This window comes from Gnatocerus cornutus, chromosome 6 (assembly GCF_029298725.1).
Source record: "Gnatocerus cornutus isolate USDA-ARS CGAHR chromosome 6, icGnaCorn1.1, whole genome shotgun sequence".
In the NCBI taxonomy this organism is placed as follows: domain Eukaryota; kingdom Metazoa; phylum Arthropoda; class Insecta; order Coleoptera; family Tenebrionidae; genus Gnatocerus; species Gnatocerus cornutus.
The window spans coordinates 5,159,011-5,183,640 of NC_142238.1; the positions used below are offsets into that span (position 1 = coordinate 5,159,011).

The 24,630-nt window shown below is 34.4% G+C and overlaps 1 protein-coding gene across 1 annotated transcript in view; it reads left to right on the top strand.

The window, feature by feature from the left end:
* Positions 1-1,792: 1,792 nt before the first annotated feature.
* The window catches only part of LOC148172322 (uncharacterized), a 35,002-nt gene continuing 12,164 nt past the window's right edge, over positions 1,793-24,630 (top strand). The window contains exon 1 of the mRNA XM_088039451.1: positions 1,793-2,423. Within this exon, the coding sequence (XP_087895577.1) occupies positions 1,967-2,423 (457 nt within the window). The 5' untranslated portion in view covers positions 1,793-1,966. The remainder of the gene's footprint in view (positions 2,424-24,630) is intronic.

Here is a 24,630-nt window from a genome sequence, read left to right on the forward strand (position 1 = left end):
AATTTCATATAAAGCTTGTAACACATACTTGCTTTCATGGTAATAAAATATTTTGCCTGAAGGCACTTGTTTAACTTCCCGCCGTACATCGAATTAATTAGTTACATGCTCCGACAACTGGAATCCTCAACCTCTTTATTTTTGAAACCCCGCAAATTTTTACACCATTCATTAACAAAGTTTTATTTATAGGAATTTTTAGTTTTTCGTTCTAATTATTCCTGTGTAAATTATCATGACAATTTGAAACCTGGATAAAAGAGCAAATTACAAAGCGTATAAATTACATGCACTTTCAAGCCCAGCAAACTACCATGTCTGGGAATGGGAATTCCTTTTTTGTCGTATCGTAACACCGCAATCCCCTACAGCTTATAATTTACTTTCTCATAAAGTTTTGCGGTACTATACTTATCTTATAAACCGAATTGATGAGTCCTGAAAAATCCAATCGTCTGAATTTTTCTGATCCGATCTCAATCATTTTCGCTACAATTCGAAAAGTTTAGTGCGTCTTTCTTCAGTTTATGTCCGACCACATAATTATGAAGGTTTTTAAACGAAATCAAATTACGAGAAATTAATGGCCAAAAGGGATTTTACGATTTCTCGTCCCTACAAATGCAATTAGCAGTCGATCGAAAGGTTTATTTCCGATAACATACATACGTGAAAAGGTCGTGGCGACCAATTAAAAGTACAAACCGATTCTGTAAAATGTCTGCGAGCTATTCAATGTGCACTTTAATAAAATTTGATTTGTTCAGAGTTCGTGGATGTGGATGGTAAACACAAAAGAATCGAGTTTTTCGCAATTCTTTACAGAGGATTTAAAGTTAATTTTTAGAATACGCCGTTCCAGACATTAGTTATCACTGTAAGGCTTTAGAAAGACAACTTGTAATTTTTTGTTCCGACTTACAAACTCTGATGAGTATTAAATCCGCAAGAATGAAGAAAAATCATTTACCTGGGAAGGTTATGAGTTTCGTTTTTTTAGAGAACGTAGGGGAAAGATCTCCTGATTCGCCTCAGAAGAAGGAGAATGTAAAAAAACAAAATAACTAAAGGCGAGAATACAAAGACTCCAGAGCATCCAAAAAAGTTTTGAAGCTTCTAAATTAATCCTTCAATTTTTTCCCCCATTTTCACTTGTTTTTCTTAAATATCTTGGGATCCTCTGACTAGCGAGGAGTTCTATAGTTCCTTGGAAAGTTTATTTAATTGCCTTTCCAATACAGTCTCGAGCAATGTCATAACTTCGTTAGTTTTTAAGTAAAAACGAAGAAATTGAAAATTTCTGAAAGCACCGGCCAATTATTTCTTTCTAAATTTGTAATTTCGAATTACCCTCGTGTCTCTAATTTATGTCTTTTCGAACACGTATTCTGAAAGCTTGAGTCATATCATGTGAAACGGAACAGCCAGCTGGCACGAAAAAGATTTAAGTGTTGCCGACATCGACATTTCTTTTATGTTCCAAAAAATACAAATGTCGATGCGTATCGTCCGTATTCTTCTTCCGGCAGTCCAACAATATTCGCCGTGCTTTGCCATTATCAGTGGCAACGTGCATTTAGTGGGGCTGAAAACGACATTTCGGTGACCAATTTGCAACCCCAATTTTTGATGCGGCATTTCGTTGGGGGCTCATAAAGGATTTGCTATTATTTTATGCAGAAAGATAAAGAGGAAATCAGCTCAAGTTGACACAGGTGTTAATACCCAACTGTTTTTAATGTGAACCGGGGTAGAGGGTGAACCCTAAATACAAGTGAAAAGCTGGGCGCATCGAGGTAGTAGGGGATAGTTGGTGGGGAGCAGTCCTTCGCACAAACGGAACAATCCGCAGTTCACTTCTTACCTCCGTGTTGTGTGTTAGTGGCAATCTTCGCCGTCGACGTCCACGCCTCCCACAGAGATGTGTGTGACTTAACCTGCACCTGCAGCTCAGCTCTTCTTCAGCATGGACGAGGTCAATTTCGCCGCGCAGTGTCTGGTGGAGATGTCCCACAGTAAAGACCATCTCAACCGTCCTCTAGACCTGTCCTTTAACGCCTCTCCGGCCGTAATCGTCGAAACACTTCCAATTTCCAAGGAAGCCTCGCAGGAATCGTCTTATATGGTTGCGCGGATCCTCACCGATCTCACCAGGATCAAACAAGAACCGGTGCCGGAAGTGCCGTCGGACAACACCGACGAAGACGAAGGGTATAATAACTTGATGGACAGTTCAGATTCGAGTGCTAAAGTGGAGGAGGTCACAACAACGGCAGTGCCACCACCGCGAAAAGCCGCCCCAAGGGTGCAGAATGTCAGATTTGGAGCGCAAAACAGAAAGACTCACAAGTGTTCTTATGAGGGGTGCCACAAGATTTATGGCAAGAGCTCACATCTCAAGGCGCACTTGAGGACACACACAGGTTAGTCAGATTTCTTTCGAGGTGTTGAATTTATTATGTTGCAATGCACTACTGCAATTTACAAGTCGGTCTGGATCCTGTCTAGCCAGTGACTCAGTCCTTCGAGCTTTCGGAGGGGAGAATCTACATATGGTCGACACATTGAAGGAAATGTTAATTACGTAATAATTACCTCTCTTCAGCCCTTGACAAAAATAACATTTATACCTCCCCGACGGACTGCAATAAAGCTTCTCTTCAAAGCTTGCAATAGGTGTTGTAATCCTTCAATAGCTTTTTGTCCTCTACCGATATCTTTCAGTTCCTCACCTGCCAGGTAATATCCGTTTCGCTAATAACAAGAACTACATAATAAGAAAGTCTTAGTTTGTCGACCTTGGAAACAGGCTGGTGCTTGTCCAGGCGGATTGTGGGCGTGTCCATCTGTTGTCTCGGCCACGAAAAAAGTTCATTGCCATTGTTTTGCAAGTCCTCTTAAATCACCTTCCATGCGATTTTGTTTACCCTGCACGGATATAAACAATGTGCAAGAGGTCAAAACTGCGTATTGATTACCAGTGGCGATCTTAAATCAAAACTGGACCCCCAAGATGTGGGGATGCTACAGTAGACTCCCTTTATAACGAAAGCTCGAATGGTCGGTCGTTGCCAAAGTCCAAACTGTGGTTGCTCACCTTAACTATTTCCGCTAGATGAGGTCTTTTGCGCAAGACTTTATTTATTACTCTGTACTGTTTGTGGTTTTACCCTGTTAATTAGGTCTGGGCCAACTTTACAAAACGTACTTTCAAAGGACATATTTATTGTTGTCTGCCCAAGATTAGTGGAAACCAAAATGTTGATCCTCTTTTGAGATAAATATTGTACGTCCGCGTTTTAACCAAAGCAATTCTTTTAGGATTATTAACGTAATCCACTGTGTGTTAGAGTAATTAGAATTTTCGGCGAATGTAGCACGAGCTGTTAAGTTTTAAGAGAATTTAGAAATGTTCACCAGTTGCTTACCTCCATGATAATTAAAAAATTGAGCAAAATTTGTCCATTTTTTGCAGACGCGTAGGTAATTTGTAATTACAAGTTCAAAAATATTAGCATACGTCCTTCAACAGAATGTGTTAAGTAAACCACACGTGGCAAGGTTTCTACTTGAAGCTTTTTCAAAACCATTTTCATTACTGATCTATGAAATAGTCCCACAATTCGCAGGCAATCCATACAAACAATCCAAATTATGATTGAAAACAGTAATTACAGCCATCCCGATAAGTACAAGTTAAAAAACTACAAGCACGTAGGTGTCTGATTTGACATTGTTCTTGGCCATTCAACCGCTTTACAACTTCAAAGCGAATAAAAATTTCATGGCACCACAAAAAATGCGTAATATTTAATTCAAATTAATATCCTTGAAATTCGCAACCTTTCCTTTCAATTGACTCGACATACAACAGAAGAGGAAGTGTCTATCGGTTGAATATTTGACTACAAAAACGATTTGTATTTAAATTCCTGTGACATCCCCTTGAAAAGTTAAACGTACTTTAGTAATTTTAAATTTTGTGTCAATATTTAGATTGTATCTGTATCAAGATAAAAATTTATTTCGTTTCTGAATGAATTAAATTAATGTTCTTTAATTAAACCCAATACACAAATCTAAATAGTTCAAGGATAGGCCCTGAACAAACACACGTGTCAGACGTATTTTAACATAATTTGAAAGCTTGTTGACCAAAGAAATAATTATTAAGACAGCGTAACCTCTTTCGTTATTATTAGGTTGTTGAAAACTTAATTTGACCGCCACGTCGGATTTATTGCCTCTAGATACAAAGAACTGTCATTCAAACTATTCTTTGTTACAAAAATATGAACACGTAAACAGACAAATGTTAAACTCGATTTACTCTTTTTAGATCGGTTTGAAAAATAAACAAATGTTTTATACAGTGTCTAGACTTGTACAAGCAAGAAAATCAATAACAAAGGATTATTTTCTTATTTAGTGTGTTTAGACAGGAGCGAAGTTGTAAATCTCACTTACAGATCGCACTTTGTGCACTTGTTTCGATTGACACAATTAAAACGTTGCACGAATTTTGAGAGAAAAAAAATTGATTTCTTCCTTTTGCTTTTTGACAGAAATTGATTTAATTGAACAATAATTTGTAGAAATCATATTTTTTACCACTTCCAGTGACCGCCAAATGAAAGTAGTTTGCTTTCTTTTGATATCACATCAGTTTCATGTTTTCTAACTTCTTTCTTTTTAAAGTGCTAGTGAACATGTCAAATTTGGGATTAGAACGCCAACGAAAAATGAAACAACTTTACGCGGCCCAAGACAGTCTAATTACATTTGTTCAAACCTTCTATTTTTTGTCATATCGTGTTTAATTATAATAATTAGCTATGTTCTCTTAAAACTTTTTCTTCTGTGTTCACTCCCGCTCTTTTATTCCTTTCAAGATCAAAGAAATCTATTGTTCCGGGTTTTGTCTCGCAAACTTATAGACTTTGGTAATTAATTATTTACAAAAATTTGAAATTGGTTTAAATTAGTAATTTCAGCGTCTCCACCATTTTTATTAAAATTTCCTCGTCCATTTTACATCAGTAATAGGAAGTTTTATGGCCTGAATTTGTCAACATCATTGTAATGAGGTTTTAATTGAACTATTTGAGATGATACTAAATCTTAATTTTGCGGTTTAATTTCCCACAATCTTGATAAAAACTGGAAACATTTCACTTTTGTCGACACAACTTGCTTTGTATAAATAACAAGCTTGTATGAGTAGACATTATTTTCCTTTAGAGAAAGCATGTAAACATTGTTGGTTTTATTTTTGTTGAAGTTTTATCTGCGGGATTTTCTAGTTAAAACATGCAGTATTTATCGTGATTTGTTGATAATTGGGGACTGAGGGTTATTTATCGCTATGCAGAGCTGCAATTCTGCAGCATTTTCGAACTTGTTGCGCACGTGTATTTTGCTTATTTTAACAAAAGTACGAAGAAATTAAACGTGCAAACGCAAATAACCTTGAAGTATTTGTAGACAGCATGGCATGAAGTTCTACCTCTATTGAATTCGGTACAAAGACGACCCTTCATAAAGCAAATTGTGTTGCGACCTGAACATTAGAGCGGTCTTGTTCATATAATGCAGAAGACATGAAGACTGCGAAGACATGAAGGTATTGGTTACCTGTAAAGAGTTTCTTGGGTTGGTTGCTCCATCCAATATCCGGTCATTTATCTTCCAACTTGTCGAAAGAAGCTCCGAATGTTTTATATGAGATCGTGGTTGGAAAGAGGGCGGTTTTTATTACATTTGAAGTGTTAACAAAATGAAAATTAAACAAAACGAGCACATATGAATTGGAAATTCACAAAGACGCTTCTGTTGGAATACAATTTTAATATTTCGAGCTGTCTTTGCTACAATTTGCTTTTCATCATTTTTTCTGAATCTTCGCAAACTGTATTACAAAATGACATGTGAATTTCCGCCCACACACACTCAGCTGAATGTCAGCGTGTTGACATGAGCAAATGATAAAGGCAAAGCGAAGGGATATAAATAGCCCGATTATGTGTAACAAATCTGATTTACGGAAGTTGGATTTTGGAAAAGCTGCTGGAGCTTGCGAGCTTTACACATTTTGCTAAGATTCTGCAGCTCTAGGTTTCTTTGAATCATGTAAAAGTGTATTACTCCAAAACTGGTCACAAAGTTAACAACAAAGTTTTAATTAAAAATAGCTAACTTTTACGCCTCCGACCTCATTAAAGTAGAATGAAAAGCTCTTGGAAAGAAACATTGCGATAAATCCTTGGAATTCGAGTTAAAATTTATACTGTCAGGTGATTTAAACAGGACTAACGATTAAGAGTTTGGAGCAAAACACGAATATTTCATTTTGGTTCACAAATAGGAATTGCGTGAATTTAATCAAAACAATTACCATTCACCGAAAATGTTGTTAAGAAGATTCACTAAACTTTGAGAACGTTATTTACATTGAAATAAAATTAAATTAACTCTCTCTCTTTAATATAAATACATAAATCCCGAACTATCTACCTGTTTTTTCATTTTAATAGGTACTTATGAGTGTGGAAGATTTTATTATTTTGTATAAAACATTACAAAGAGAATTCTAATATTCGAGGTTCTGTTTATGATATAAATTTAAAAGGAATTTGAATGCCGAAATGTATGAAATTCAATATTAATTTTTTACAACTTTGCAGGTAAGTGAAATCTCACGCAACGTGAATTATTCAGATTTATTTATGCACTGACTTAGTATTCCAAATTACAAAATCGAGTATACAATTATCCATTACAGATTCCGTTGATGTCGTTTTAATGCACAAATAAAATAAGCAACAGATTGAAAATTTTCCAACCAATTAAAAAATGCAGAGATGTGCTGAAAATATAAAAATGTAAAGCTTCATTCGGAGCTTAACGAGATCGTTGCTGCTGCATTTTTAAATTTACATATTATTATAATATCTGGAAGTATTGCAGTTTCAAAATTTTTGCAGTCTATAATTTGTTTTGCCTCTTCCGAATTTTTCTATTTTTTTATTTTCCAAGTAAAATTATAATTTATTCTTCTAAACAAATCTCCAGTTATTTTATTCTTCTTCCGACTCCTCCGCTTTTCGTCGGCGCCCCTTTATTTCTTAGAAAGCGGAATTGTACACAAAAGGCAAAAACTGTAAACTGGCATCTCTATTTTTAAGAAAACATCCAATTTAATGCCGACAAAACTGCACCTCGAAAGGAATATCTGGAAAGGACCAGCTCGAAATTAAATGCCGCGTGACTAATTTTGACGAGAACGAAATTAGTTGAGCTTCGTGGGTAAACTGTAAGGTTTAGTCGACAAATATTGTCAAGTAACTGTTTCTATTACATCATCATGATTTATAGTGTCAAAAGGAAGCGATTTTTTACATTAAACGTTCCACATGTTCGCAGCGTTTAAACCGCAGAGTTTAAAATGAAAATCTTAATTAAGAGGTAGTTGTACGTTTTAGAATTACATTTTAATAAAGCTGACGTAAAAATTCATCTCCATTAAACGAGTTTTTGTCAGTCTTCGTAATAAATACTTGCTTTTACAGTTTAACTTGAATTTGTTGGATTATGTTTGTGTTAAACTCAGAAAGTTTTTAGTGCTTCTTCGTGGAGGTTGTCATCTCTAAATGTGTTTTGTGATCTTAAATCATTCCATGGAAGCGCACATTTATATCAAATTTCAAGTAGTTGGTGTAATTACGAAGCGCGGGGAGTCTTCACAGCTTATTACAGCAACATTCTAAACTTGCTGGGGCTTCACAGTAATCTAGACATAAACCTAGGCCACGTGAGCCACTGACGTCTTGGAAGTTTATAGCGAATCTAGCTCGAGAACTATTCTCAACAGAGTTGGATCTAGTAAAATCATTACATTGTTGCTCACGTGAAAATTATTATTTTAAAACACACGTTCGAGCTTGGCAAAATGGGAAAATTGCTCCCAGGCGTGTGTCTGAAAAGAACATCTAACAAACTTTCCGGATTATACACTAATCATATTTTTCAAAAGAGAAATCAAATTTGATAAACTTAGTTATTCTATTTACTTTATTTAGTTGATTTCGGTGTTCTTCGGTAAACATTAAGGCGATGAAATTGACTTAAAAGTTAGATGGTTGTTGAGTAATTTCATTACGTCTAATTTATGAGATTGAACTGCGTAACAAATTTGTTTTACTGTAGTACGAAAAATTTCGAGTAATGTTAAAAGAAACTTTTGCAAAACCAACATTTAGCTGCAAAATCAGTGACTAATTGCAGAAAACTTGGTGCAAACGATCTATAATGCTTGTTGCCAAACTTCTCGGTCGGAAACTCAATTAAGCCGTGTAAATAATTCTCGAGAGTTTTTATCAAACGAGTATGCTAGTTATGTGCTTTTGAGGATTTTTCATTTGCGACTTCCATTGTTGAAGGCTGGGCAATACACGATCATCTTTTTATCTCCAGATAAGTCTCTAATCAATATGTTCTAGTGATTAACTGTGAGGATCGTGGCCACGAACTAGCGTGTTTTATCAAAAGCTGAGATCTATCCTTCCGGTGAAATTGAATTTTTGATTTTTGTTGGTTTTCAGGATCTTTAACCTTTGCGTACAAAAGCTTCCATTTCGAGACACAAAAACTGTTCAAATATTATCATGGGAAGTAAACTTGAGAGAAGCTTATTGAATTCAACTTTAAGTAGTGAAATAACAGAATGTGTTTTGCTAATATTGTGGTGTTATCGTTCAATGTACACATTCATGTTTGCGTTAATTACTTGGGCTTCAAATTGCATTTGTATTTATTGGTTACTCATATCTCTGGTGTATTTGCTGAGTAAATACCAATAATTATAGTAATTTACTTTTTGGCCTTATGAATTGTAAACGTCAAATTAACATTCAATTGACATCTTCGGAAACACTAGATTTACAAGCGCCCTGGACGTTTACCCACGCCGTGCTGTAAAAATTGCCCAAATCGTCTGCTCTTCACATACGTTTATAAATTAAAATCACTTTACCATAATGAAGATTGATCATCAAAGTGGAATCTACCTAAATTATTATCTCAATTAAGACAATATTTCTATTTTTAAAGTAATATTAAAACGTTTTTTATACAGCGCCATCTTGTGTACTTTTTGTGCACCAACTACAAAATTGACAGAATTGACAGATGATGAAATTTACAAATATCAGATGTGACAGTTCTCATAAATTTTGAAAAATCCAATTATTTAACTTAAAATTTTTCGGCCAAAAAGTTTAATACAACTCTTGTGCGTTAACCATTTTACAGCGCTCAATCATTAAAGCACTCCGGCTACGCCGTCGTGCTTCAAACTGATTTCGCGCTGTAAAATGTAAGTTACCACACGCGACTGTAAATAACTATTATTGCAATGTGCCGATCATTTAAATGTGGAGCTTTTAAAATGGAAAAAATGTTAACAAATTATTTAAAAACAAAAATCTTTTCCAGTAGTAGTGCTAAATATAGTTTGTCCAACGAATAAATTGATGACAGTTTTCTAACCAAACCTGCGCGATAAAAACTAGTACCAACGGTGGTTACCAAATTTAAAATAGTTGTTATGATGCTAATTTCAAAATTCATTGTTTTTACTAAATTTACTGCTATAAAAATGGTTCCTATTACTTGATTATAGCAAGGGAATGAACAAACTGACAGTTCGGTGTTTTATCATTAATTTGCTAATCTAGAGAAAACCTCGAAAACCCTCAATTTTTTACACACTTTGAAACTATGTGCCAGATAGGTCCTTCCACCAGGAAATCGAGAGGCACACAAAACTTTATTAGCAGTCCAGTTGTTACAAATCTTTCATTATTAAGATGCTAATTAGGAAACTTCGGTCAAGCTGACCAACAGATCTGGAATCTAATCATCATGAAACTTACAAAAGACAATTTGCACAAGAGAAAAAGCGAAAAACTAGTAATTAGACACTATTATACTAACAAAACACAAAGAACAGTGCAAACAGTGGATGTTATAGTGGTCAAGAATGACGAATGTCAGTGAATGTCAAATCATTGACAAACTTCTAAAAAAGGCGGGAAGGCGTAGTTGCATAACCAACTCAAATCGAGATTAATATCCCCAAAACGACGGAAAATTCTAGAGTATTTGAAGTTGCCATGTTTCATGCCATAAAATTCAAATCATCCTATTTACTCGCTGGATTTACTATAATAGCACAAAAATTATCAAAATTACGAATTTTACCATAGGGTTATAAAATTTGAGCCTTCCGCTTACAACTTTGCAATTTGGTGAAGTTAATAAGCTATTCAAAAAGAGTAACTTTCTCAACTTTTATAGCTGTAGCACAAAAACTATCAAAATTATGAATTTTAGCAACACATGTGGGCAAATTTTGCTTGGTTCTAAAAATAAAAACTCCTAAAATTTGGGCCTTTTGTTTATATCTTTGCAATTTGGTGGAATTAATAAACTGTTCAACAAAAGTAACTTTCCAAAATTTCCAAATAAGTTGTCAATTTTTGCTTAGTTTAACCAATGAAAATTTCTAAAATTTCAGTATTTCGCTCTACAATTTTGCAATTTACTTTCGCCCTTGTCTCTCTATTAACAAAGAGCTTTTATTTCTTTGCCTTTTGTCAAAAATTTATAATCGGAAGTCACTTTCTTTTCTCCTTACCTCCGAGAACTGTTCCATCCACTTTCTGAAGAGTAGCTCCTTGTATTTTCGCCTTCATCTTTAGATAAGAAGAAAAATGATTGGTATGAATGTAATGAACGACAGAAGAGCAAACGCCATATGTCGAGCGAACTGCCGGAAAAAAATTAAAGACCTAGAAAAACGTGGCCTGAAAAAAGTAGAAGTCAAACAGGCTGCCTGACGATATATGTAAAGAAAAATGTGCGCAACACCAAACAAAATATTCAGAGCGTTGCCTAAACTCCATGCTCTGGATATTTTGTGTTATACGACTGAGAGAAAAATAGCAGTTTTTCGTGCACAAAATACTCTTAATTTTGGTTGAGTCTTTAGTTAATTAACAGTACATTGTGCTGACTTGAAATTACAAATCTAACAAACAGCAAAAACGTTTGTAGCATTCAACTGGTTTGAATAGGCAGTTCCACAAACAAACTATTATACTGGTATATACAGGACTAGAGCAAATTCAAAGCTAGAACGCGAGCGGCAAGAATCACATCCACGCAATAATTCCTCAGAAATGGAAAAGGAAAGCTCTCTAAAATAAATTTGGTGGCAGTAACAAAATCAAAAGCACCAACCGCTGTTATATTGGCACGTTGAAGTTCGTAAATCAGAATGACACTAAACCTCATCCTTACATGTATCTGAACACGTAAATCCGATATAATATACAACCTCCACCAGATCTGATATCAATACAGCGAGACGCCACCAAATATTGATTCGAGGGCGGCGGCGTGATGGTTGGAAGTGACGTACACAATCAACATCCGTAAACTACACTTAAAATAGGTGTTTTCCTCACTCATCTTCACTTACGTTAATTCACGGTCGATTTTTACACCGGCAGTAGCGGTGATTTTACTGGGCATTTAACGAGGAGAATAGAATTGTGGCGGATCTTAATTTAAATCTGGTTTTATCGGAATGGAACCACAATTTCGCCTGACACGAAATTTGAAATATGTATTTTTCTTTCGCCTCTTTCAGAGTCACTGGAGTTTCCACCTGGCAGCGGGTTACAAATCCAACGAATTTATAATTCCATTTATTTGTAAGCAATGTGGGAAAAAAATCACCACGCTTGACAATGCAATCATTTTAAATTCTTATTACCGTGCGCGATGCTTATTGTTATCATTCAATTCAATACAAGCCATGATTTTTAATAATCCGCAGTTCCTCGTTAAAACGCGAAATAAAAGAAAACGGCAATGAGTAATAGGCGATTTTAATGGGGGTATTTAGCTTTATCCCCTTGCATATCTTACCCAACATATCATTTCCAATATTTTCCGTTCGGCGTTGTTATTGATGTAAACGATTAAAACTCGTATCAACCTGATTTATGCTTTAAGGGCATATGGTTATGATTCTAAATGTTCCATCCAACCTGTCGCCAACAGGAGATATTACAGCAGTTATTACAAGGATTCCTGCACGTATTATGAACCCAGAATTCCCTCCTTTATGAATGTTTTATTGGCTGAAATTAAATTTCTCAGATAAGATACTATGCTTTAGACATGCTTGAAAACAGTTTTATACTCATCGATTTAAAATTTAGGATATGAATAATTGATTACACCAACTCGGAAGGTATTGTCTTTGATGATGATTTTCTCGACAAATTGGTTACGTGATGCAGGGAAAGTGTAAACTACATGAACTGGATTACTTTTATGCCCTGATAATTTTATTATCCTCACCGCAACGAATTCTGTATCCGCGTTAAATTTTTCGAAAATACCAACCGGTAATTAATAAACCGTGAGTCACGTCGAAGCATTTATATGCTTGCTGGTTCTTCATTTCGGACAGTTTTAATTTGGCTGCTGTAGCCTGAAGCCAACGTTCATGGACAACATACTAAGGTGTCTTAACGAGACCTGGAAGTTTAGAAACTTGCAAATCATGGTTGGTCAGCATGAGATTAGAACTTTGTACACCAGCAATTTGATTAAGAATTTTGATTTGCGGTTACTGAACTGAAAAAATACACAAACTAAATGAGTGTATAATTTGGCGGTAATCGTCATGCAAGAAATCTCCGGTTCCGTTAAACAAAAATTTTACTCAACATTTTAGCAAATAGCTGCGAAATTAAGTATTGATTGAACACGTTGCGTGCTTCAAATAAATTAAGTTTAAGATATTTTAACGAAAATGAGGTAGTCTGCTGAACCCCTAAAACAACAGACTCGTTCTCTGCTCTCTTCGGAGTTGTTTTGTATAAATTTTCTTCGGAATGACATGTCTGTCTGTTGAGTAATATTTCTACTTCCATATTTTTGTTCGAAGGTTTTTCGTTTTGTTTTATTCTGCTTCAAGCATTTCTTCAAATTGTGCAGATTTTCTTTTCTCATTCTCCCAACTACTTTTTTGCGCACAAAACGAAAATATATTTTTATGCGCGCTTCCTAATCACATATCAAAATATTTGTTTGATTGCAGGAATAGTTAATTTATTTGAGAGCAGTTCGTTCTACATTATTAATTTATATGTAGATTAACTATGGATACTTTTAAATTCCAGGAACAACGAACCAAAAATTCGGAATTAAAATTTCATAGGACATGCAGTTTATTCTTTTTTTGTTATTCTATCGTAATTTATTTTAGTATGGATCGCTGGATTGAACCTTCTAGACAATTACTCTACCTTAAAAACTGGGTTACTATTGAAACGCTTGAAAATCAATACTTTAAAGTGGTAATAACATACATATTTATGCAATTTCAAGAATAAACGATTGGAATTTCGATTAATTATTAATTGGGCGCTCGCATTGCAATGTCATCGAATCAATTTTTTGAGTGTTTGAGTTCATTATTTTTGATCGAGAACTCGCTTGCAGAATACCGAGAATGCATTTTATCTATCGACTGTTTTTTCCTGGAGATATTTCTTTAGAATCAGAGCAATCCCATTACAGCGAAACTCAAGAAGGGTGTTTTTTCATGTGTCCGACTAGTCTTTAAGGAAGATTTCCTTGGCCTCCCGACAACGTGTCTCACGACCCTTTACTCTCAACTGGTTTACGAGGGTTGTTATTCTGAAACCTTGATTCAGAATAATTCAGGATTGAATTGAAGGACCAGAGAGACTCGAATGTTTGCCAAGTGCTGGATAAGAGAAAAGAATCGCGGATTGGGACTTGAAAATGGAATAATGACGTTGTTTTGTATTTTAGTCTGCTTCTTTCCGTTTCTGCATACCAAAGTGGATCTTTTCCATTACCCAAGACTTTTGTAATTGGATATCACAACAAATTTCATTCAAGCCAAAAAAAGCACCACGCACGAACAAATTATAATATTGGTGCTTGCTTTTATTTTTATCGTTAAGGGAACGCAATTTTTAATTACATCATGAATATTTTCCGCTGTTGCCCTCTTTCTCCTAGCGAGTTAATTAAAGAACTCCGAACGACTATAATAAAATTGAAACTGTCGAAAAAGCATTGTGTAGTATTTTCTCCTATTAAACTTCCAACTTGAATTAAAAATTTTTAGTTTCGCATCTCAACAATTTGACGTTGTGAGGAGTCATCTAAATTAATTAGAGACATAAATCTTTGTATTATTGTATAAGGTTACATCAAGACTGTTAATATAACGGAGCTTCTCCAATTTTACGCCAGCAATGTGAAGTTAAGAATTTACGCTTTAGAGACTTGTAAAGTTTGTAAGTATATGGAGCTTTTCATAAGCACAAGGGTCGACTTTGAAGGCGAGATTGAAAATGAGGCTCGGTGTTTATACATGCTCATTTTTATTAAAAGAAGATAGTTTTATTGTCTCTGAAAATTACTCCAAAACTTCAGCAAAACGATTTAAATATTCACAGACAGACATGCATATTTAAATACAATACGTCATTAAGAGAAACAAGAATAATGAGATACACGAAAACGTAATAAATCACCAAGAAAATGATGAATACTACATACAAGAGGCGATGGATATTTCACCCTTTCAACTTGTGAAGAGGGTGTAAGCTCGTACTTTCGTTGGTGTCTGTCTTTACACATCCTCTCTCACGACTTGTCCCAATGTCAATAATTCAGTTGAAGAAATGGTGTCGTAAGTTGTCTTAATGAAATGGTTCGTAATTTGTGACATCAGGAGTTAATTTGGAGGAAGAAGAAACATGCAAATTGGAGAAACTAGTGACAGGGCGAATTATCAAATAGTTTTATTTTATTGGCTTTTATTCAATATTATTACAACAATGTTTTATAAATTCCTGTACACATTAATAATTATAATTAAAAGCAATTAAGGATTTATATGTTTGTAGCTAAATTCGTTTAATTATGTTACGTGTGTTTGTTGATTCGTGTAATGAAACTGATCGATGGTTTTATTAAAAAAAATCTCAAAATCAAAATTTGATGGTATAAATTTCAAGGCTCTGAAGTTGGAAACGTTATAACAAATTTTAAAATTTTATAACACGAGAAGCAATTTTAATAATTTTAATATGTTGAACAAACAAGGAGTTTCCTTCGCTTTTTATTAAATTCTGCAAGTATTCTGATGATTATTACGTTCCACTTCAAAAACTGGAGAACTTAATTAAATAAAAGTTGATGTGTGACCAGTATGCTTCAGTTTTATAATTTGTGACAGTGAATAAATTAGAAAATTCTCTCATTTGGAAGATTTAATCCTCAATGAAAGTTTTGATGAGAAATATTCCATAATACCCGATTAAATCGAGAAGGGTTTTGGGTCTCACAAGAATAAACGTTATATATTTGTACAAGCGCCTATGGAAGGGTGAATCCCCTGATTTTCACATTTTGATTAATGCAACATAAATATTTTGCCAAGTTAAAAGATGATTGTCTTTCGATTTATTTGAAAGCGTAAAAGATTTATCTAGCAGGAAATCGTTTTATATGATTGGTTCAGGTTATAGACATAATCTTCAAGATCAAATCGTTTCAAAATAAGCCTCTTTAAAGTTTCAGTTTGAACGACGGAATTCACTTCATAACTCAAAAGAGGTTTCCAACTATTCTGATTTATAACTTTCAAGAGAGCATCGGATATAACTTCTTCCAATGATGGTCCATACTATGAGTTATAAGCTTGTGAATTTACGAGCAGCTCTTAACCAATAAAATGTGTCATATTTATGTAGCTTTTGAACGAATACATAGAAAGAACAGAAATTGTGATGATTTTTATCGGACTCGTATTTTGTTCTTTCGCAAATTGATGGAAGTTTTCTTCTACTGCAGTATTTCGATCTATTTTAAATTCCGGTTTTTTGTAAAATGGCGGCTATAAATATATCTATCATTACGCTTTTTGGCTTAGAAGCAAATGACGTGCATATTTTCAATTAAATTTAGAACGGACAGTTTACATATTTAGCCGCGCTGTCAACTTAACTAATGTTTGAGCGTCGAATAAAATCCGCATGCCGTTAGAACTAGATCTTTTTATAAGTCAATTTATCATCGTTTCAGTAACTTGTAAATCTTATTAACTGAGTGATTACAAGAAGATCTCACTTTGTGTTAATAAAAGATTATTCCGTGAAACTTTTTAGTCCAATTGGAGTTAATCAGAGTAACTTTTGTTCGTTATTGGAAATTTCAAATATCTGCAGTAATTGTAATTTCATTTCGACAACTGCAGTGCTTTTAAATATTGACTTTTCCAGTTAACGTTGGCACCGGGTCAGATCAACAGGTCAATCTAATAGCATGTACGTGATTGGAAGCAGAACGTTGTTACAAACTACTAGATCTAATAATTGAGGAACAAAATCTTTTTGTCTGATCTTTAATTTTCATCCTTTATGACATGCGATTCGTCACAAATAACTTCAACCAAACTAAATTTCTGTAGCTTGAAGCGTATGATGTAGGTGCTTGATGTTGCGGGATAAAAGCAAGCTTAAACGAATTAAAATTGCTCAGTCCATGAAATTCACGCATGAGAACATTTCTAGTTGCAATAGTGGCTCATACGAAATTGCCGCAGATATTTAAAATTTGTTGATGAGTTACCGCCGCACATTCCATTTTGATTACCCTAATTTTACTTCTGTTTTAGGTTTTAGTCAAAATAAAATGTGGTTGCAACTGTGTTTCCAAATTAATTCTGACCACGGCGAATAACTGAATTAGAACCTACTGAAATTTCGTGGTGCCAAAACGCAAAACAAGAATTTTTCGAAAATTTAACAAATAGAAAGATGCATTGTACGGTTACGTTTTATGGTTCTCTTAGACTTTTATTTGCGATTTTCTCAAAAAGTGGTATATAAAAACTCAGCAAGGTCTACAGGATAGGTCATGTCATGCACAGAACTGCTCCAAACTAGAGTAATTTTTTGTACCATCAGTTACAAAGAATGTGTTTTTTGGGTCACTTGTATACCTTGAAATGTACATATTTAATTCTATTTATTCAAATATTTCATTGTGTTCATTCAAGCCCTTTGTTTAAATGCAAACAATTGAATGAATGTGTTTTTATGAGTGGCCGAAATTTTTTTCGATTTTCATTGTATGCAGTTTTGAACTCTAGATAATACTAGCTCAAAAACTGAAAATTTTGTATTGACATATTTAAATAAAGAGAATTAAAAATATCCGATGCGCTCAAATATTTGATGAAGTTTAAAAGATGTAAATCTAAACTCTACAGAACTTCAAGAGAAATTATGAGGTACCTAAAGAATCGAAAGAATCTAAAGCATTTCAGGAAATAACTGACAAATCTGAAATTTTAAAATTCCTGCTGAAGAATAAAATAGCAGCTCTGAAAACTCTACAGTCGAAAGATGCGAAGGAAGAGTACAATCGCAGATCCAACAGACTTTGGCCAATTTTATTATAATATTTTTCGCTCTATGGCCATTAATGAAAGAGATTTAATTTAATTTCAACTCAGGACGGGTTTTTGACTGGAACAAGGCCCATCACTAGTTAAGAAATGAAACGAGTAAAGTTAGAACAAGATACAATCTCCAGTGATTTTATTAGGGTCTGAGAAGATAATTTACTTAGATTTTAACGATGTTTTCATCTCAGGCTTCCTTATTGGATTCAACAGATGTTTGTCTGCATTCAACAATAAGCTCCGCAACACATATGTGGTTTTACGGATAGATCGACTACGAGATCATTTATAGTCGACGAAACATTGTAATGACTTTTTAAAAGAATTAGTATTCAAGTACGGATTTAGTTTCTAGACTCTTAGTTATTATATATTTACGCATCCGTCGCAGTCTTTCTATTGTACGGTTCTTGAATACTTTAAATTTTACAAAAGGTAAAGTTGTGACATTACGTCTTGGTTGCTCTAGAACTTTAAATTTCTTATCATTAATTAACAACTTTCAAAGGAAAGTCTGAAAAGTGCACTTTGGACTTGCTTATTCTAAAATAACGGTGCAACAACTTTTCAAAGTGCATGTACTTCATTTTAATTTAACATGTATCATAAATTCCCCTTTTATTTAAGTGGGAATCAAATGAAGGATATAGCGGAAGATGAGCTTGGTTTCTCTTGTGGAAATTTTATAGCAAGTACGAAACTGAAAGGCGTCATCATAAAACCACACTTTATTAAAGTTGTTACCCAAACGAAATTGCTTATGGCATTCTGGTAGGCGGCACTGTAACATTTTTCAACGAGATTGTGTAAATCTTTGTACTACAATTAGTTTTTCTTTGTTGCAGGTGAGGAAAATTCCACCCCATCCAAGTTTAACTCCTCTCCATATGTGCAGAGTTAAATTTAAGTAAAAAACGAGCGAAGACATGAGAGGTAAACGAACTACAAAATCTGTGGGTAGTTCCACTAGTTCATTGGCACTAATTTTTCGAAAATCAAAGTGTTGAAAGTGTCTCGTTCTTTTTTATCATAAACACAGAAATAAACCCCGAGATTCTACACTAGTGTTAACGACATTCTTGCTTTAAAGTGTACCTTTATTTATTTAGACTGTTTTACTTCTCAACTGTCGGTATCAGATGAGAAAAGAATGATTCATTCACTGAGGCAAGGAAGCTAAAACACCTACTCGCTTTCAACTTGTGACAATGTTAATGCGTTGTGCCCGAAGGGCCACTCTATCAATTTCTTGTTGAAGAATGTATCCGGGAAACAAATGATCGGCATCTACTTGAATATGAAATTTTGTCGCAGAATTGATGATTCCAGAATACCGAAAGCTTTTAAAAGCTCGATTTTTTCGCAGTTTTGTTGCTCTTTTCTTACAGTGAAATTTGTTTGCGGTATGAAATGAGGTCAGGATTCATTATTTTCCTTACATCTTATCTAATCTATATCTGCATTGACACATTATGAAAATGTAATCATCCACGGTACTTTGAATTTATCGTGTTCTTTATATCTAAGAACTTGAATTCCTGAAAGGACGAAAAAGGATAATAAAAATCTTCAGGGGTTTAAGAATATTTCAGCAAGCTGACAAGGCGCTGACATTTAAAGATTCCAGAATTTCGATCAGTTTTAAAGTTTTATTAGAATCTGGGGACTAGAAAATATGTAATACTAGAGAGTCAAACAATATTATTTGGAGAAGTGGAAAACGTCGATTGGCGATTTAAAGAAGATTGTAGAGACAATGAAAGCACCAGAAATGAACGAAATTTTAACCAATTTTCTCCTCGTGCAAATACTGATTGAATTAAATATTTAGAACAAATAGACAGGGTTGAATACCGTTTTATTTTAATTTCCTGCTGTCAGTCCAGCATTTACTTCAATTTTTCGTTTCTGTAAGACTTCTATGGTCTGTACCAGAACTATTTTTACTCAAATTGTATGGAAATTGTTTTGTGAAACTTAATTATTCTCAAAGACAAGTAATTACATGAAAAAGAGGTAAACTAAGAACCGCGAGCACGCTGCAGACCGTGGGGAACTCTCCAATCGGATTTTACGCCAAAGTGCTTATTTCGTTATTTTTTATCAGAGATGAACCTCTTGACTTGAAATTTTAATTTTGCGGGGACTAATAATCCGGTCTATTTAATACTAGACTCTGGAGAAATCATCTACTTGTAATCCATTCACGAAAAGCATTTACGACGTACTTTGAGAAGATTAATAAGTTTGTTGTTATTCACGTACTCCAAGAATATTGTTCAAAGACAAAAGTAAAATAGATTGAGATTGGCTCCCTAAGTGAAGACAAAATCAGAACTGAAGAAAATCGGTTAAGCGATGTAATTTCAACTTCTTTAGTTTGAAAGATACAAATTTATGATGGACGTTTTACGATTCGCTCTACGTTTAAAACGGAGTTCGTGTCGCCATTCGGAGTACCAAGTGTCACTATCTTTGAACTAAATCCCATTTAGTCATCCAATTTTTATGGCTCTACTGGTCTTGGGCTGTGGATTTATATAAAATGTCAATAACTCCATTTCACGCAAGTGTGCACTGTATTTAAAAGCAAAAGCGCTTTTTTCTGCGCCCAGTAAAGTGTGGAAAATCTAACAATAGATTAAAAAAATTCCGGAAATCTTAAAATAAACGTTTTTTAGTAGCATTGCGATAAAAGAAATTAAGTATGTTAATATTCATGTGTGTAGGTAATTAAGATAGACAAAACGTTATGTGTGACGAGGGTAACATGCTTTGTCACTTTAGCAGTATTCGGTTAACTGGGATGGTAATGGTTGCAGTGATGAGTAATTATAACTTTGTCATATCTGGTTGCGAAGCAGATTACGAGATTAAATGCGTCTGTTTAGAGGAGAAGCGAAACGGAAATTTGCTCGACAAATTCAATTCTCCGAATCGAACCCCTTGCATTTTTTATTCTGCATTTCCGTCCTTAGACATCTCATAAGTTGCGTATTTCACCGGAGGATTATTAATTTTTTCCCGTTAACACTTTCCAAAGCTCATCACTTTTTCATGAAAAATCAGAACGAACCTCGGGAAATCTGTTAAAAATAAATAGATATTAAGTGGTGTTTAAAATTTAAGCGTCCACGTCGAAGTTTAAAGCATATTGTGTTAAAACTAGCAATAAAAGCGATTAACGTGCAGCTGTGTAAGCCGCAATTTCGCACAAAAAGCTCTCATGGGTTCGCTTACACAAAGCCGTCTCAGCTTCCGTCGGTTACAGAGAACACACATTAGGTATACATACACACGACAACTTTGTCTTTGCTGAACTTGGAGAAGAGTGGAATTATCGAATTTGTTCATTTTCGTATTCGCGCTATCTCCATTATCGTTCAACATTTCCTGGTAATCGGAAGGCATAGATCAGAATACGACGTGCTTCGATCTTTCCGTTTTGTTTCGTTCTGATCTAATTAATGGTAGATAAAAGAAATCGTTTCTGTTACACCGATTTCATGTTTTTTAAATAAAACGAAAGGTTCACAAAATTTGCTTTATATTGCGGCATAAAAACGAGATGTAAGTCGCAAAAAATTTGATTTTACGGTGTGCAAAACATCAATCGAAGTTTAGTATGCAATAAAAATCTTCAATTGTACTAAAGTCGCGTCCTGACAAAGTAAATGCAAAGAGATTTTCTAATGGTAATTTGAAAACAGTTTATGTACCTGCTTGTGGAGAATGGATAACATCTCTCAGAGCTATAATTTTCGCGTAGAAATGTGGTGGGTGTAGTGTGCACCTATTCAATTTTCTTTCAGTAAATAGAGGATGTAAATATGTGACAATTTGCATTCCGTATTTTCATCGAAACACTCCTTAAAAATGAACCCCCTGTATATAAATGCTAAAACACTTCACTGTTTTGTATGGTCACATTTACGTTCGCACCGAGCTTTGTGTCACCAATATGGAATTTTTATTATTCGCATCTAAAGATAGCCATAACACTAACTCTATGGTTCCGTTTGACCTTTGAAACCTCTCTTAAGAGGTTGCTTCAACCAATAATAAAATTACAGTAAAAACGAATAAAAATGAGAAAGATCGACAAATTACGATCCTCCTACTCTATAAAATGTAAATCAATGCAAAGAACTTCGCGTGGTGGTTTCCCTGCTCGTGCGCATTCTAGTAACGGTAACAGATTATTAAAAAAGTATTAAAATAATTAGTTGAAACGTAACAAATCTATCAATACCACGCTTTGGTTTTAATAATTACCGGATTATTGAGTAATTTGCACTGACGGCAATTATGATTGAGTTTCACATTACTTAATGAATTTCTGGAAATAATTTAATCTCATGATTGACATCGATTAAATTTTACGCTTGTGATGATACAAGCGATTAATGTAATATCGCATTAAAGTTCCAGGTTGAGATCGTGTTAGACAGGGTTTTCATTGATTGTTTTTGCATTTTGTGATATATTGGACATTTTTTTCAATCGGGAGTTGAGATGAATTGTGATATTCGATCAACTTCCAATAGAATTTCCAGGATAAGCCATGCAAAGCGGAATGGTGCTCTGCAATTCCGAAGTGACAAAAGGGACCGCTAATTGTGCACAAATTACCATATACAGACGCAATTTACATGAACCGAACCGTGATGAAATTCGAGCCCATTGTGGATACTCTGTTAATGTCTTATGTTGGTTCTTGCCTTAATTTTGATTGTTGTGTTGAGACTATATCGACAAACTTAAATTAGCATCAGCTGTTTGGATATAATATTTGATTTTAATATCAGTTTGGTACTTGCCCAAACACGCCAGTAGAAAAACACATCTAAAGAGCAATTCTTTAGATGTGTCCGTGGAGGAATAAAACAAAGCATCGCCTATCTTTCATTTCGGTTTGATGTGTGTGTAGGCCGAAATATTTATTGAAAAAGCAGAACCGAGATACACGTAATGAAGCATTAAATATGTCGGCGGAAATAAATGCACATAAAATCACAATTCGGATAGAATAAACGTAATCCTGTGATCCATCATGTGTGGCTGGTGTTTTCAAAATAACGATGCATTGCAGCCAAGCGGTGGCAGTCGAAACAGGCTCGTTTCCGTAAAAATATCAAGAAAGATTTGAATAAATTAATAGAGTTTTGTGAGAATTGCGGTGCTCAATTAGAAATCTTTCAGAACTCTTTGTACTGAGCCTTTGCTATTCTTGCCTCAAACTGTTTCAAGTTATAAAATTATGGATCAAAAAAGACAAGTTTTAGAATTTTTTCTGAAAAGGATTTAAGATCTGTTTTTTTTATAATGTTGAAGCTACAGTCATGAAATTTTGGCAGATTGCTATCCTTGTCTTTCCAATAACCTGTTCAATTACAATAATTATGGAACAAAAAAGACAAATTTTAGATTTTTTCTAAAGAAAACCATTGAAAATCTATGGCCTGTCAGTTTTATAACTTTGAAGCTACAAACTTGAAATTTTGGCAGATTTCTATTCTTAGCTTTCCAATGAACTGTGTTGAATTACAAAATTATGGAACAAAAAAGACAAATTTTAGAATTTTTTTCCTTGAGAGGATATAAAAATGTTTAAAATTTTCAATCTAAGGCCTGTCATTTTTATAATTTTTAAGATTACAAGAATGAAATTTTAGCAGATTACTATTCTTGCCTTTCAAATGAAATGTGCTAAATTACAAAGTTATGGAACAAAAAAACGAATTTTAGAATTTTTTTCTTAAAAGGATAAAAGGATAGCTTTTCAAAATCAAGACTTTTGCAGGCATAAAATTTTGGGAAATTGCTATTTTTACCTTGCCAATGGACTATGACAAATTGTGCAAATAGAATCTTTATAATCTAAAATCTTCGCTGTATGAAAACTGAATACATAGTTTTGACAATAACTGTTATCATCTTCAGCCGATGAAAGCATTTCGTTTGAAGTTTGCATTTGCGAACATTTTCCCTCATTATAGTTAACGCAATTTAAACATGTAAAAGCTTTTCCAAACTATATTTTACCGTTAATTTAATTTTTCAGTTCTCGGGCGTTAATGAGTTAATTTAGCTCGGTGGCACTACAACTCGCAATAAAATTATCGTCCCGAACGGACTAAATAAATTAAAAAACTGAATTTATACATATCAGAAGAAGGCTAAAACTGTTGCAATAGCATGGCGCTTGGCATCAATCTATTTGATCCCAGAGATAAATGCGGTATCTGTAGATTTAATGATGTGATCCCTAGGTCTTCCGCTATCTGCCCTTAAAGTCTGATGTTATATGTGGCCATGTAGACTGGCGCACGTTGCCTTGAAAAGTGTTTCTTATTAGTTTGATTTCTCTAATTCCTACTGTTATTGTATAAATTTCCATCATTCGCAAACGGAATTCCATATTGGTTTGCATAATCCTGAAATTTAATCTTTTGAATTAATCCGGAGCTGGATTGGATTTTGAAAACGTGTTGCAGCTACCTAATGATACCTGCTGCAACGTTTCCTGTTATAGAATTGCCCGACGACTTGCGCAATGCGGGTGGTAGCGTGATTAGTTTCACCATAAATACGATGATAAATTCCAATTTTGTCGAATTAACAAAGGGCGTAAAATGACGTTTCCTTCCGAATAAACAACTTAATTTCACTGTGCACCGGCCACAAACCATTGTTTATCAAACACCAAAAATATTCGCTTAATTAACTCTGTATACTTAAATACTGATCGACCCCGTTTGTCGCCCTCATTTTCTTCTTTGAATAAGTAAACTGTAACTGAATCATGTTCAATTTGTTATTAGATTTGATTTTAACGAGATAATCTTAAGGATCCATCTGCATATTAACCCGAAGTGTACTCTGAGCTTATTGCCAATTTACGATTTGTGGCAAACTGTTGGATGGCTCTCCTTTGTTATGGATGATGAATATTCACCTGCTAATGTTTAGGCGTCGCCGAAGACGTTTGATGTGCTCACGAGTAGGATGGACTGCAGTAAAAAAGTAATCAAGCTCTC